General features: G+C 38.0%; 1 protein-coding gene across 5 annotated transcripts in view; it reads left to right on the forward strand.

Moving 5' to 3' along the window:
* Nucleotides 1-1298: 1298 nt before the first annotated feature.
* LOC111647239 (Fc receptor-like protein 5) overlaps nucleotides 1299-14251 on the forward strand; it is a 32148-nt gene continuing 19195 nt past the window's right edge. For 3 of the 5 annotated variants that reach the window (XM_087171270.1, XM_087171268.1, XM_087171269.1), the window contains exons 1-12: nucleotides 1299-1488; nucleotides 1889-1921; nucleotides 4306-4359; nucleotides 4613-4882; nucleotides 5488-5748; nucleotides 6281-6550; nucleotides 7335-7601; nucleotides 10696-10971; nucleotides 11125-11400; nucleotides 11505-11807; nucleotides 12682-12945; nucleotides 13661-13903. In XM_087171270.1, the coding sequence (XP_087027396.1) occupies nucleotides 1452-1488; nucleotides 1889-1921; nucleotides 4306-4359; nucleotides 4613-4882; nucleotides 5488-5748; nucleotides 6281-6550; nucleotides 7335-7601; nucleotides 10696-10971; nucleotides 11125-11400; nucleotides 11505-11807; nucleotides 12682-12945; nucleotides 13661-13903 (2554 nt within the window). In that variant the 5' untranslated portion in view covers nucleotides 1299-1451. The remainder of the gene's footprint in view (nucleotides 1489-1888; nucleotides 1922-4305; nucleotides 4360-4612; nucleotides 4883-5487; nucleotides 5749-6280; nucleotides 6551-7334; nucleotides 7602-10695; nucleotides 10972-11124; nucleotides 11401-11504; nucleotides 11808-12681; nucleotides 12946-13660; nucleotides 13904-14251) is intronic. The other 2 variants (XM_087171272.1, XM_087171271.1) reach the window with 2 other exon arrangements.

Here is a 14251-nt window from a genome sequence, read left to right on the forward strand (position 1 = left end):
CTTAGGCCTTTGTTGCTCAAGTTTCAAAGTTATTTTAAAAGAAGCATGGATGTATTTCAAACTACATTAATTCAAGTTACATAAATTAATGGGAGCTTTTATCTAAGAGCTATGTGTCCACTTAAGTATCCAAGTTATTGCTTTATTGTTCAGGATTCAGATTTGATGTCCTGTGCCCTGTCTTTAGGGTGATTTGATTTTAAAATGAATCATAGTCTGAGTCTGTATTATTTTGCTGAAGGCAAGACATTGCTGGGTTTATTCTGGCCCCCACACAGTGGATGAGTCCGCCCAGGATGCTTCTTAACCACACGACCACCAGGCAGCCTTAGCCTGTGAGTTTTAGCAGACTGTTAAAGTGTCATGGTAACTGTGGTTGTTGAATACCAACAAAAATGCTTTCAGTTTCTTATGTTGTTCTATTCTGTATGAGAAAAACAATTAAATTACAGCTATGAATAGCAGAACAGGCTAGCTGGTATATGGGAGAGTTGGTCATTTTCTGTGTTTAGGGTTTCGCAGGAAGATTGTGCAGAAACCAGAATACCACCTCAAACTGAGAAGATCTGCAGATACTACTCTGAAGGTATCGGGTATTTTTCATCATTGTACTGCAGCTTAATTTTGTGATTTTAAGATGAAGACCTGGGGATATTTTCAGATAAAAATAGCATCTCAATGAGTGTGAGAATGTGTGATAAGTTGATTTCAGTGAGTCTTTCTCTGGTCTTTTCTGTGGCCATTGCAGAGAACATTTGAAAGTGTTTTTCTTTAAAAACACAGCTTCGTGCAAATTTAAAGAACCTGTGATTTTCAGAACTTGTGGTGCACAGAATGGAAATGCACTGGTTCAAAAACACCTGCTAATAGTGCTGTTGGTTATAGTGTGATTCACTTCCACATTACACAATGTATGCCATATTTACTATTTCATTGTCACTGATGCTCTCTTGAGTCCTAAGGTTTTATATCATCACCACAAGTGTTATTGCTGAGTATTTGAGTATTTCATCAGTAAATAAGTTTTGACATTTTATATCATACGTTATGGAAAGTGTTAAGCACAGACATACACAATGTACTGTGCGTACATGCAACACAATTCATGACATAACAGGCGTTGTGGATGCAAAAGACACAAATATTTGCCAAAAAACAAGCTAATATATCTTTTCAATGGGCAGGAAGTGTAAACATGTCAACGTGTACTGTGGTCAAAGCCATGTTAGCTGTCTTCAGTTTTGTACAAAACGGAAGGAAGAACAGAGAGGCTATACTCAGAAGGAGAAGTCGAGAGAAAGTCTAATCTCGTATTTGTATGAAATGTAACTTCTTCTTCCTACGTACGTCTCTTTCTCTCTCTCTCTTTTTGCTTGTTATTATTCATGTAAAGTAGAAACATTTCCCAGAAGCAGAGCAGCAGGGCGACGGTGTCAGTGCTGGATGTGAAGATGGGGCACACTCTGCTCTGTGTGCTGTCCTTATTCTGTGAGTACATCAGTCATTTTCACCATCTGTGACTGTCAGAGGCAGATTCATGATTTTATCAAGGTGGTGGTTTTGTTGGCATGACACAGTGTGTTGATTATTCTTGGTTCAGAGTGGTGGACTAAATACATGACTGTACTAGTTATTTTGGACAAACATTTGTACAATGCATGTACAGTATATAGTCTAAGGTATTATGTTTATAGATTTAATATATTTCTCCTTTTATTTCACGTCTTTCTTCTGAGTTTTGTTTTTTGAGTATTGCCTCAGAAATGAGTTGATAAGCAAGAGCTGCCTCAGCTGAAAATCCACCTGGTTCTTAAATGCTGTAGTTTATTATGGTTTTGACTGTTTGTCAGATTGATCATGTCTGATGAGGTTTCAATCTTTATTTTAGTGCTGAATACACTCTTCTACGGAAAGGCTGAAGGTAACAAGTTCCTTCCTGTTTTTTCTCACTTATATAATGTTATATATAGTATTTATCTCTGACTTATTACTGACAATGTCACTCTTAATCATATCGTCTCTGTGTTGAGATTTCATCATGTATGTAACATTTTATTTCATAGATCAATGCAAATTCTTAAATGACTTTGATGACATTTGTGCTCAACAGTATGAAATTGCATATTTTTCTAAACAGTTCATGTTGTATTTATCTCTCCTGGTTGGTGTTGGATGCACGTTCATGTACGAGGTCGTCATGTTGTGCTGACCCTCAGGGCAGAGCCTGTTACCTTCATACCGATTTCATGCATTCATCTGGTCATCTTAACAGGGCAGAGTAGTGACCCAGCAGAGGGCACTGATGAGTCTGGTATGAAGACAGAATCAAGCCCAGTCAGAGTCTGTCACAGTGTCCTGCATGCAGTACAGATTATCTCACTGACTTCAGTTGTTGGCATGTGTGCTGACTGCCACACAGTTTCTTTTGGTTTCACCTGTAGGAGCTGTTAAAGTCAGAAATGATCAAATATTGCACATATAGATGTTTGACAAATGAAAGGTAAAACAAGAGGAAAAGTCTCTCTATGACGTTGGGACAGTATGAGCCTCCAGAACAACTAAAACTTTGTGAGGATTTTAATATGAAATGACCAGAAACTTGGTTGTGAAATTTCTAATTGACTGTGTCTGGGCAGTGTTGGAGGCTATGCATGTTGAAGGAGGGAGACCAAATGCTGTGCTGACCCTAATGTCAAACTGCATTTACTGAAGAGTCTGTTATTTTCATAGAAAGAGTTTTTTCATGCATTAATCTGATCATGTCAACAGGGCAGCCTAATGAACAAGTGGACAGTGCAGATAACTCTGAAGGGGGGAAAAGATCAAACACAGCTACAGTAAAGTAAAACAGTCCTGCCTGAAGATTTTAATAACAAAGAGTCATATGATTCATTTTTACACAGAAAGTAATTATACTCTGTGTTTGAGTCGTGGCATGTTGTGCTGGCTGCTGTGTTACACTTCTGTGTGAGCTGATAAACGTGGAAGCAAAGGGGCTGAATGGATGGAATCAATTAACTTCATGATTCATGATTGAGACGTATGTTGGTGTACACTCTGTTATAGAAAACAGCCATTATTTTTTTTTTCTAACTTGAACAGAACCTGAACCCAAGACCTCTCTGACAGCAGACAGGACAGTTATACCAGCAGGGGGCAGTGTGACACTGACCTGCTCTGTGAACGGCTCTGCTGGTTTAAATTATGAGTTCCTCAGAGTCATCTCAAACACTCATCACCTTCAGCTCTTTAAACATGGTGAATCAGACACAGAATATATTTCCCAAGGAGGCGTTTACAGATGCAGAGCATGGAGACCAGAGATAAATTCTTTCACAGCTCAAAGTGATTCAGTCACCATTCAGGAAACTGGTGAATTAACTGATTTTCCCTGGAGTAAAACAACATGGATTCTTTAAATCATAAAACAATACATGAAGTGTGGAGGAGATCAGTTACAGCCCTGATGAATAAATGACTAAGGCCCAGTAACCCTTTTATGTAAAATAAAGTTATAAAACAATGTATGAATATAATAGTTGTTGGACCCTTTAATTTGTTTACAAACACAATAGAGGAGTTGAGGGTCCTTTCTTAATGCTGCTCATATTTATTTATTAATGTTTATAAACATCTGGAATTGGATAAAACATCTGACTTCTTCATGCAGTATTAGTAGACTTGACATTGAACATCACTCAGCTGCATGTTTAAGCAAAAATGTTTATATATCTTAAATTTAGATTTTTCTTTTAAGTATCGACATTTATTATCAAATTGTGTGAGTCAGTGACGGCAGATGTGCTGCTTTTTTCTCTTCTTCCTATTTGATTCTTTTGTCATTTCCCAGCATGAGAACAGACACCTCATTAATTTTTCTGTTGATTCTTTGTTCCTCAGTATATTGTCTGATAACTTATTACACATTTTTATTTATTTTTCATGTTGAGTGTTTGTATGACAAAGGCGATGCTTGTGAATAAAGGAAGTTTAAGTGAGGCACATTTATCCCTTGAACAACAGCTGGTGTTAAAGCTGCTTCTTCATTTCCTCACTTTTCAATATTTATTTCTTTAATTGTTTAATATTTTCGTACTATATTTTTTATTGCCAATTTTAATGCTGTTGTTGTTATGGCTTTTGCCTTTTTAAAAAAAAAAAAAATATATATATTTTTTAAAAAATCAACTGAACTGGACATTAATGATTATCATTACCATCTGAATTTGTGCTGAAAAGTATCAAGTTTTGTCTCTGTTGATTTTATACTTTTGTTGTTTTCTTACTGTGTATTTCTTTCAACAGTTTCCAGTAGCGTCACTGTGACTCTGCAGCCCAACTCATCTCTGATATACAGTGGTGAGAAGATCATGTTTCTTAATGTTTTCATTGATGTAAATTAAACAGGAAACATTTTCCCTCCAACAATAATGAAGTCTCTGAGCAGCAATACAACATGAACACTACCTAGTTAGTGAGTTATGTGGGAACTCCTGTGTTTCCTAAATCACTTATCAACCAATGAGTCATGTGATGTTTGTAACTTTCATGTGATGGTAGTAGCTGTTTTATTCCACTCATTTAATTGCTTCTTTTGGTTCAATGTGAACAGCTGATAAACCCAAGGCCACACTGAGAGCAGACAGAAGAACCATACCAGCAGGGGGCAGAGTGGCACTGACCTGCTCTGTGGACGGCTCTGATGACTGGAAATACTACGGGTTCAGACGTGACTCACACTCTGTAGCTGATCCAGTAAGAGATGTTAGAGCACACGGAGTTATGGTTGTCTCAGAGGGAGGTTTCTACCGCTGCAGAGGAGGGAGAGGAGACCCAGAGTTGTTCAGTCAGAACAGTGAGGAAGTCCTCATTCAGAAAACTGGTGAGTTTAGTCATTTAATATTCATTGTTGTGTTCAGATCTGTTGTCAGTCGTTTAAAAAAGAGTCATTTGGTGTCAGAAGCAAAACAGGAGAGTTTTAATGGAAAAATGAAAATATGGCAGCAGCTCTTAATCCTCTGAGGATGGAGAGAAACAAACTGTTAGTCTCTCTTCAGGTCGTGTAAAAATACAAATCAAGAGTGGAAGATACTTCAATGACACTTCTCACTGACATCTACAGGTGGTTAAAATACATTTCTCATATCACAGTATTTGTGAGACATTGTGACCTTGACCTTGTTGTTGGGAGTCACAAAGTTTTTTTGTTAATGACTCAGAAATGATTGTTTTCTGACCTGATACTTGTGTTGCTGCTTTTTTAAAAAAACACATTCTTGATACATTTTCATGCTTTTGTTTTTCAACTGCTTTTGTTTTTATGGCTGTTGAATCATGTTTTTATTGTTTATTAAACATTGCTTCAAAATTCAAACTGTTGCTAGAGGACAATAAAAATGATTATCACTAGAAATAATGCTACAAACCTCTATGATTCTCATTAGATTTTCATAAATTTGTTTTCTTACTGTGTATTTCTGTCAACAGTTCCCAGTTGGGTCATACTGCAGCCCAACTGGTCTGTGATATACAGTGGTGAGAAGATCACTGTCAGATGTAAGATCCAGGGAGGTGGAGACACTGGGTGGACGTATGAATGGAGAACAACCAGCTCAAACAATCCTCCATCACACAGTGAATACACTATCAGCAGAGTTACTGAGTCTCACAGTGGAGACTACAGCTGTAAAGGTAGAAGAGACTATTACTTAACAGAGTGGAGTCAGGTCAAGAGATTGACAGTACCACGTGAGTTGGACCTTCTTTCATTCATTCTGAAAATGTAATGTTTCTTAATGTTTTCATTGATGTAAATTAAACAGGAAACATTTTCCCTCCAACAATAATAAGGTCTCTGAGCAGCAGCTCAGTAACAAATAGTGTTTGTTGTTATTGTGAGAACAGAGGAAGTGAAGTGGAGCCATGATACAGTGAGCTGTTGAAATGTAATGATTGCCAGAGAAATGCTCAGGGAAGAACAGAGAACTATGTGCTTTTCTTCCATGAAGTGAAGAACAAATCACAGTGAGTCTGTGCTGAGCTCACCAACAGGACCTCAGGACCTCAGCACCTGTATCACTTCCTGTATGGGAACCATGCCACTGATCACTGCACTAATACAACATGAACACTACCTAGTTAGTGAGTTATGTGGGAACTCCTGTGTTTTCCTAAATCACTTATCAACCAGTGAGTCATGTGATGTTTGTAACTTTCATGTGATGATAGTAGCTGTTTTATTCCACTCATTTAATTGCTTCTTTTGGTTCAATGTGAACAGCTGATAAACCCAAGGCCACACTGAGAGCAGACAGAACAACCATACCAGCAGGGGGGAGTGTGGCACTGACCTGCTCTGTGGACGGCTCTGATGACTGGAAATACTACGGGTTCAGACGTGACTCACACTCTGCAGCTGATCCAGTAAGAGATGTTAGAGCACACGGAGTTATGGTTGTCACAGAGGGAGGTTTCTACCGCTGCAGAGGAGGGAGAGGAGACCCACAGTTCTTCACTCAGAACAGTGAGGGAGTCCTCATTCAGAAAACTGGTGAGTTTAGTCATTTAATATTCATTGTTGAGTTCAGATCTGTTGTCAGTCGTTTAAAAAAGAGTCATTTGGTGTCAGAAGCAAAACAGGAGAGTTTTAATGGAAAAATGAAAATATGGCAGCAGCTCTTAATCCTCTGAGGATGGAGAGAAACAAACTGTTAGTCTCTCTTCAGGTCGTGTAAAAATACAAATCAAGAGTGGAAGATACTTCAATGACACTTCTCACTGACATCTACTGGTGGTTAAAACACATTTCTCATATCACAGTATTTGTGAGACATCGTGACCTTGTCTTGGTTCTTGAACACAGAGCGGCCCCATGTTTTATCTGAGGAGCTGCTGTCATGTTTCAGTGCAGAGTTTAAACCAGTCGAGCAGCTTTTATATTTTTCTATAAAATAGATGTCAGCTGTTGAGTCAGACTTGTCAGTGAAGAGTTTTCTTCAACTGTCTGCTGCTGAAATTCGTCTTTAATCCCTGTTTGTATATAGTGTATGAAAGAGTGTGTGTGTGCTCTGTGTGTGTCTGTGTGTGTGTGTCATTCATTGCTTCTTTTAATATGTTTTCATACTTTTGTTTTTCACCTGTTTTTTTGTTTTTATGGCTGTTGAATCATGTTTGTATTGTTTTTTTGTTTTTTTTTAACTTTGCTACAAAATTCAAGCTGTTGCTTTAGGACAATAAAAATTATTACCATTACAAAATAGTGCTACTAACCTCTATGATTTTCATTTGATTTTTACAAATTTAGTTGTTTTCTTACTGTGTATTTCTGTTAACAGTTTACAGTTGGGTCACTGTGACTCTGCAGCCCAGCTCATCTCTGATATACAGTGGTGAGAAGATCACTGTCAGATGTGAGATGCAGGGAGGTGGAGACACTGGGTGGACGTATGAATGGAGAACACCCAGCTCAAACAATCCTCCATCACACAGTGAATACACTATCAGCAGAGCTACTGAGTCTCACAGTGGAGACTACAGCTGTAGAGGTAGAAGAGACTATTACTTAACAGAGTGGAGTCAGGTCATGAGATTGACAGTATCACGTGAGTTGGACCGTCTTTCTTAATGTTTTCATTGATATAAATAAGACAGTTGTAAATATTCATCTGTCCATCAGTAACCCAGTCATCTCCAGGTAGATCAGTAATAAACTGTATTTCTTCAGTGTAACAACAGAATTATGAAAAAATTTTCTGTAACTTCAGAAATATTGATGTTCAAAGAGAAAAGTGCAGAGAAGATAAAAGAGTTCAAGAAGAACTGTGAACCAATACATTTGTCTTTCAGTAAGGGAATTATAAATATAAATTAGAGGGAATCTGTTGTTCAGTTTTGGATTAACACAGTTACTAATTTTTTAAATTGTGGTAAAAGCTAAATTACAATGTGGATGTTCAGTTTGATTGTTTGAATAAATTCTCTGATAAATGTTATTTACAATATTTCAAGTCTTTTACTTTTAAAGTATGTAATGTAATGTAATAAAACAAAATAAATTTCTTGAAGCAAATCACATTTAATTATTTACTTATTTTCTATTTTGCTCTAAACTCAACAGGAAGTGAAGCCACAGCCACTCTGACAGCAGACAGGACAGTTCTAGCAGCAGGGGGCAGAGTGACACTGACCTGCTCTGTGGATCGTTCTTACAGCTGGAAATACGTCTGGTTCAGACGAACCTCTGTCTCTTCTGAGGCTCAGACTGTAGGAGACACAGACCAACCAAACACAGTCATAACACAAGGAGGCGTCTACACATGCAGAGGAAGGAGAGGACAACCAGAGTTCTTCACACAAGAAAGCAGTAAAGTCACCATTAAGGAAACTGGTGAGTTTAGTCATTTGTTCTGGAATAAAACAACATTTATTCTTTAAATCTCTTCCTCTGTTTATCAGCAGTGTAAGAAAGAGACGTTTTGATACCAACAGCAAATAGAAGCAAAACAATGATTATATGTCAGTAGCTCCTGAAGCTCTGATGAAGGAGAAAACACAACGTTCATCCCTCTTCATGTTGTGCACAGAGTCAAGACGAGACTGGAAGGTGCTTCTTGTCTCAGAGTCATTTCTATCATCTAGAAGAGTTTGTCTGCTTGTTCCAGGATTTGTAAACTTGTTGTCATCCTTCAGTCCACCACATGTTTTACATAAGAAGCTTTTTAGTGTCAGTTTTAGATTTGAAATTGTGGAGATTTTAGATTTTTATTAAATATATCTCAAACAGTGAGAGTGGCTGTTTTCAGGTGAGTGTATTTGCTTCTTTCTCTCCATTGTTTTATTTCTACATGTCAGTCTGTAGTTTTATTCTGTAAACACGTAGTGAAGGACAGAGGCACATTTAACATCATCAAGATTTTTATTTTACATTAAAACCCTCATCAGGAGCAGATGGGGGGTTAACTCATAAAAAATTGAGTATAAATAAAAACACAAAGTAAATACTGAAACATCCTCCTATGAAACCTACTTAAACAGTGATTTAAAAGCTTCTAAGAAACAGAAGTTGTTTACATGACGTTGAGATCTTTGGGCTGATGTTCAGTTTCACAAACAGTTTAGGCCTGAGAAGATTTATTTATTTATCATCCGTTGTTCCCTAAAACCTCCACATGCTCCTTATTTATGATATAACCAAAAGGTAAAAAATGCAAATATTGTTTTTTCCTTTTTTGGACTTATTCTACTCTTTTATGTTCTAAATACAAAGTCAACACGATTCACCTTTATTGATCTTTAACTGAATCTCTTCCCATATCGTCACTGATCTGCTGGAACAGTAACCTCAGCGTGAGATTCAAGACTCAGTCAGAGAGAATTATCAGACTGTTGTTCTAAATAACTGGAGACAAACAGCCTGTTGTGTCTGCTCTGTGTCAGTGTCTGTGGAAAGTCTACCAGTCTGTTGGAGAACTGCTGTCACCCTCTGTATGCTGAGTTTCAGCTGCTCCTCTCAGACTGTATCTGACAGTCACATTAAAAACATGAGCACAAAGTCCCTGTGGGAAAGAGCTGCTCCTGATGCACAGTTGTTACTTTTCTTCCTGATTATTTTCTTGCTTTAAGTCGTTTTCTTTGGAGACACTGTTTGATGTTTTCATGTGTCTGTAACTTAAACTGATGCTGTTGTTCATGGCTGTTGAGTTGTTTGTATTGTTTATTTAACCTTAATACAGATGATTCTTATTAGAAACAGCAGCAATAATTATGACATTTGAATCCTCACTGTGTATTTTTTATGTCAACAGTTTCCAGTAGGGTCACTGTGACCTGCAGCCCAACTGGTCTGTGATATACAGTGGTGAGAAGATCACTGTCAGATGTGAGATCCAGGGAGGTGGAGACACTGGGTGGACGTATGAATGGAGAACAACCAGCTCAAACAATCCTCCATCACACAGTGAATACACTATCAGCAGAGCTGCTCTGTCTCACAGTGGAGACTACAGCTGTAGAGGTAGCAGAGACTATTACTTAACAGAGTGGAGTCGGGTCATGAGACTGACAGTTTCATGTAAGTTGAACATCTTTCATTTATACAAAAAAATAGTTTTCCTATTTTTAAAATCTCTTTCATCTAAATAAAACAACAAAAACATTTCAGACATCATTGTAGCTCTGTTCAGTCACTCAGTGAAAAATGTTTTTTAGTTTAGTAACAAAGGAATGAAAATGAGCTTTTTACTGTAACATCAGAGTAACTTCTTAAGCACTATACAGTTCTGATACATGAAAAATAAAATGACTTGTGGTTGTTTAATGAGTCCACAGTTTCCACTGACATCCCCTCAAAAATGAAAGTGTTTTTTTGTGGCTGTACACATGTAGTTTTCTTTGTAGCAGAAGTGAGTTATGATGCAGTTGATTCAGTTGTTTTGGCTGAGATGTTGATATATTCATTTATTTATTTCCATCATTAATCCCTAGAGGTGTCAGGTTGTGAAAACTTTAGAGAAAGAGTTTGGTCTCTTCAGTGTTGACAGAGGGCTGCATGTGAGTTGGGTGAAATCAGTTTCAGTGAATCCACCTGTAATAACTGTCAGTGTTTTAAGTCTGCTCAGAGTTTATGAAACAAGGTAACAGGGAACAAATCCTATTTTAACCATTGACTTGTTTTGTTTTTCACTGTGAACTAAACAGCAAATAAACCCCAGGCCTCACTGACAGCAGACAGCAGAGTCCTACCAGCAGGGGGCAGTGTGACTCTGACCTGCTCTGTGAACCCATCATCTGGTTGGAAATACTACTGGTACAGAGAGAATAAACTCTCTGAACCTCTGAACACACATGATGCTGTTTCCCAGACAACTGGAACAACCAGTGTCTCACAGGAAGGACTCTACAGGTGCAGAGGAGGAAGAGGAGACCCAGTTTACTACACACAGTTCAGTCAGTCAGTTAGGATCGACACCATTGGTGAGTTTGGCAATAAACACACAATGTAGAAGAAGAAGTCTATTGTGTATTCATGATGCATCATTAAGATTGAGAACAAAAAAAATAAATCTAATGTTAATTGAAACTCTTGGTATTTTTATGTTCTTATTGTAAATCCTTGAACATGAACAGCCTCAAACACGGCTGTTGTGACTCTGCAACCAAACTGGCCTGAGATATACAGAGGAGAGACGATCACTGTCAGCTGTGAGATCCAGGGAGGAGACACTGAGTGGATGTATGAATGGGAAATTAACAGCTCACTCAAACCTTCAGATCAACATGAATACAGGATTAGTTCTGCTTCATCATCCCACAGTGGAGACTACAGGTGTAGGGGCAGAATGAAAAGTGCACAACATAATACAACAGAGTGGAGTGATTCGGTCAAATTGACAGTGAATGACAGTAAGTCTGATCTTATTTCATTTAAACTGAAAATCTAAACAACTCATGTGTTTAGAGATAATGTCATAACATGTTTTCATTCTGAGAAAATAACTTTCCAACAGATAAACCCCGGCCTGTCCTCACTGTGTCTCCATCATGGCTGAGTCCTGGAGCCTCAGTAACTCTGAATTGTGAGGTTGAACATCCATCTGCAGGATGGAGGTTCTACTGGTACAAGGCTGTTCCTGATGGATCACAGCGCTCCTACAGCTATGAGCTGCTCCCTGGAAGCAGCAGTGGGACTGAACAGGATTCCTACATCGTCCATGGTCAGACACACACAGCAGGATATGTGTGTAAGGCTGGAAGAGGAGACCCAGTGATTTACACTGAGAATAGTGAACTAAAGTTTGTCTGGTCTGGAGGTGAGTTTGTTGTTTCTTTAGTGTTTTTTCTGTCAAGAAGCAAATGTTCAGTCATTACCTGAATTCATCCATGTTTTTGTCTGTGAGCAACATTTCCTAAAAACAAATATTCATGTTGGTAAAGAAATGTATTTTTACATTCATGGTCCCCAGTGGAAGAAATGTACTGATTGTGGAACTGGGTTGAATATCCTTCTCTCCTTGTTTCCTTCTGTCCTTCCCTTATCCTTCTTCAGTTAATCTGAAAGCATCAAAAGCCACAAACAAACACAGAGATACAAGGTTTCCACCTCTCATTGAAGTGCAGCTCCACTTTCCTCAATGTGTCCTTTTATTTTGGATACTTGAGCTCATCTTAATGTTTATTCTCAATTGCTTTTCCTCCCCCAGCAGACAGGACAAGTGCAGTTGGAGAGTTGACTCAGTGGTCAGGCAGGTGCACAGACAGATGAATAAATAAATAACAATAAAAGACTTCAGCAGGTAACAAAGCAGTTAGAGACAAGATCAACAAACAGTCATAAAACTGACACAAATCTAACGAGACAAATAAGAGGAAAACACTTTTGTATAAAGACAAGAAGCATCTTTTAACATGAAATACACACCTCTGTATGTTAGACAGGCAGGTAAAAGTAAAGTGTAGAAAAACATCCATGGAAACACCTGGAACCACTCAGCAGCATCATTCATTTCTCTGCTGTCTGTCCATGTGCTGTTTGTTCCAAACTCTGCATCTTGTTTCAGTGTTGGTGCTGCTGATGTTTCTAACACTCACCAAACAAAAGATGAACAAAGGAATATTTACACTGAGCTCTTTTTAATGTTCATATCTGTGTTGCTGGTTTGACCCTTTTCTATGTTTGTTCTTCAGATGTTCGTCCGTCAGCGTCTCTCACAGTGAGTCCTGACAGAGTGCAGCACTTCACCTCTGACTCTGTCTCACTGAGCTGTGAGGGAAACTCTACTGAGTGGAGAGTGATGAGGTTTGCTGAGAGTAAATACCTGTCCTGCTCTGCCTGGGGGAGAATGACTGGATCCTCATGTGACATTGACAGTAATGGGCCCAGTAATGCAGTGTACTGGTGTGAGTCTGGATCAGGAGAGTTCAGCAACACAGTCAACATCACTGTACAGAGTACGTTTTACTGCATTTTAATTTTATTTCATTTTCTCTGGACTTTGAATTTTTTTAAACGTCTCATGTGATTTATTTTAGGTTTTTACATATAAAGTGACTTTTTGGTCCATTACTCTGCTTCATGGTTTGTTCAGTAATCGTATTGAACAAAACAGACAAAATCACTTCCTCTGTGGTCTCTAGATTTAACATATATACGTTCTTATCTAAATAAATTCAAACGTCAATCTTCAGTCTTCTTCACACAGTAGCAGCATAATTATCAGGTTAAATTCACTTCCTCTCTTCACAAAACAAATTATGTCCTAACTTTGGCCACAGTAAATATCTTCCATCGTTTTTCCTTCAGATTATCATATAAAAAATGCAGTCAAATGAAAAAATAATAATGAATAACTTCTGTAAGTGGAGTTCAGATATCTTCCATTTGCAAAAGTTGACATCCAGTTTGCATTGGCTGCTATTTATAGTTTTTTTGTGGTATTAAAAAATCTTGTATATCCACAGGCACATATTCAACATGGCACCATTCTCTCTAGACCTAATGAACCAAAACCAAATCTGTGGCTATATATATAAATATACGTGTATTTTTATATATATATGTATGTATAGCCACAGATAAGAAGCCAAGTATATATATGTCAGCTGGTTCTAAAGCTCTGCACCAGCTGATCTCTGACTGAAACTTCATATTCTGACTGTTTCACAGATGATGATTTTATCCTGCTGAGCCCCGTCCGTCCTGTGACTGAGGGAGAGTCTGTGATTCTTGGCTGTAAACTCAGGACAGAGAGAAATATTTCCAGTGTGTTTTTCTATCAGAATGACAAACTCATCCAAAATGATTCCAGAGTGGAGCTGAATATCTCTGCAGTGTCACAGTCAGATGAAGGTTTCTACAAGTGTCAGTCCTCAGGACGAGTGTCAGCACAGAGTTGGATGTCAGTTAAAGGTGAGTAGGATTAAAATATTTGATTCTTTTCCTATTTTGTGAAGTGTGTTGCTCTGACAAAGGAACACTGTCAACATATAGTATATTCAGATGTATTTTTTAAAGTTTTGTTTTTCCTAAGGCTTGTAGCCACCTGTCTTTCATTTTTATGAAATGCCTTTATCAATTCTGTTAAGAAGAGGTGTATCAATATTGTTAACATTTAATTAACAATTAATATTTACAATAGCTGTGCCAAGACCTGAAAGCTCTTCATTTCCCGTGTGGCTGATCGCTCTGCTGGTTTGTGGAGTCGTCCTTGTTCTTCTCCTGCTCCTGTTGTTTCGCTTCAGACAGTCCAAGGGTGAG

The sequence above is a fragment of the Seriola lalandi genome, unplaced genomic scaffold (genome assembly GCF_002814215.2).
Source record: "Seriola lalandi dorsalis isolate HSWRI2012SDOR001 ecotype SW California unplaced genomic scaffold, Sedor1 jcf7180002054983, whole genome shotgun sequence".
Lineage (NCBI taxonomy): Eukaryota > Metazoa > Chordata > Actinopteri > Carangiformes > Carangidae > Seriola > Seriola lalandi.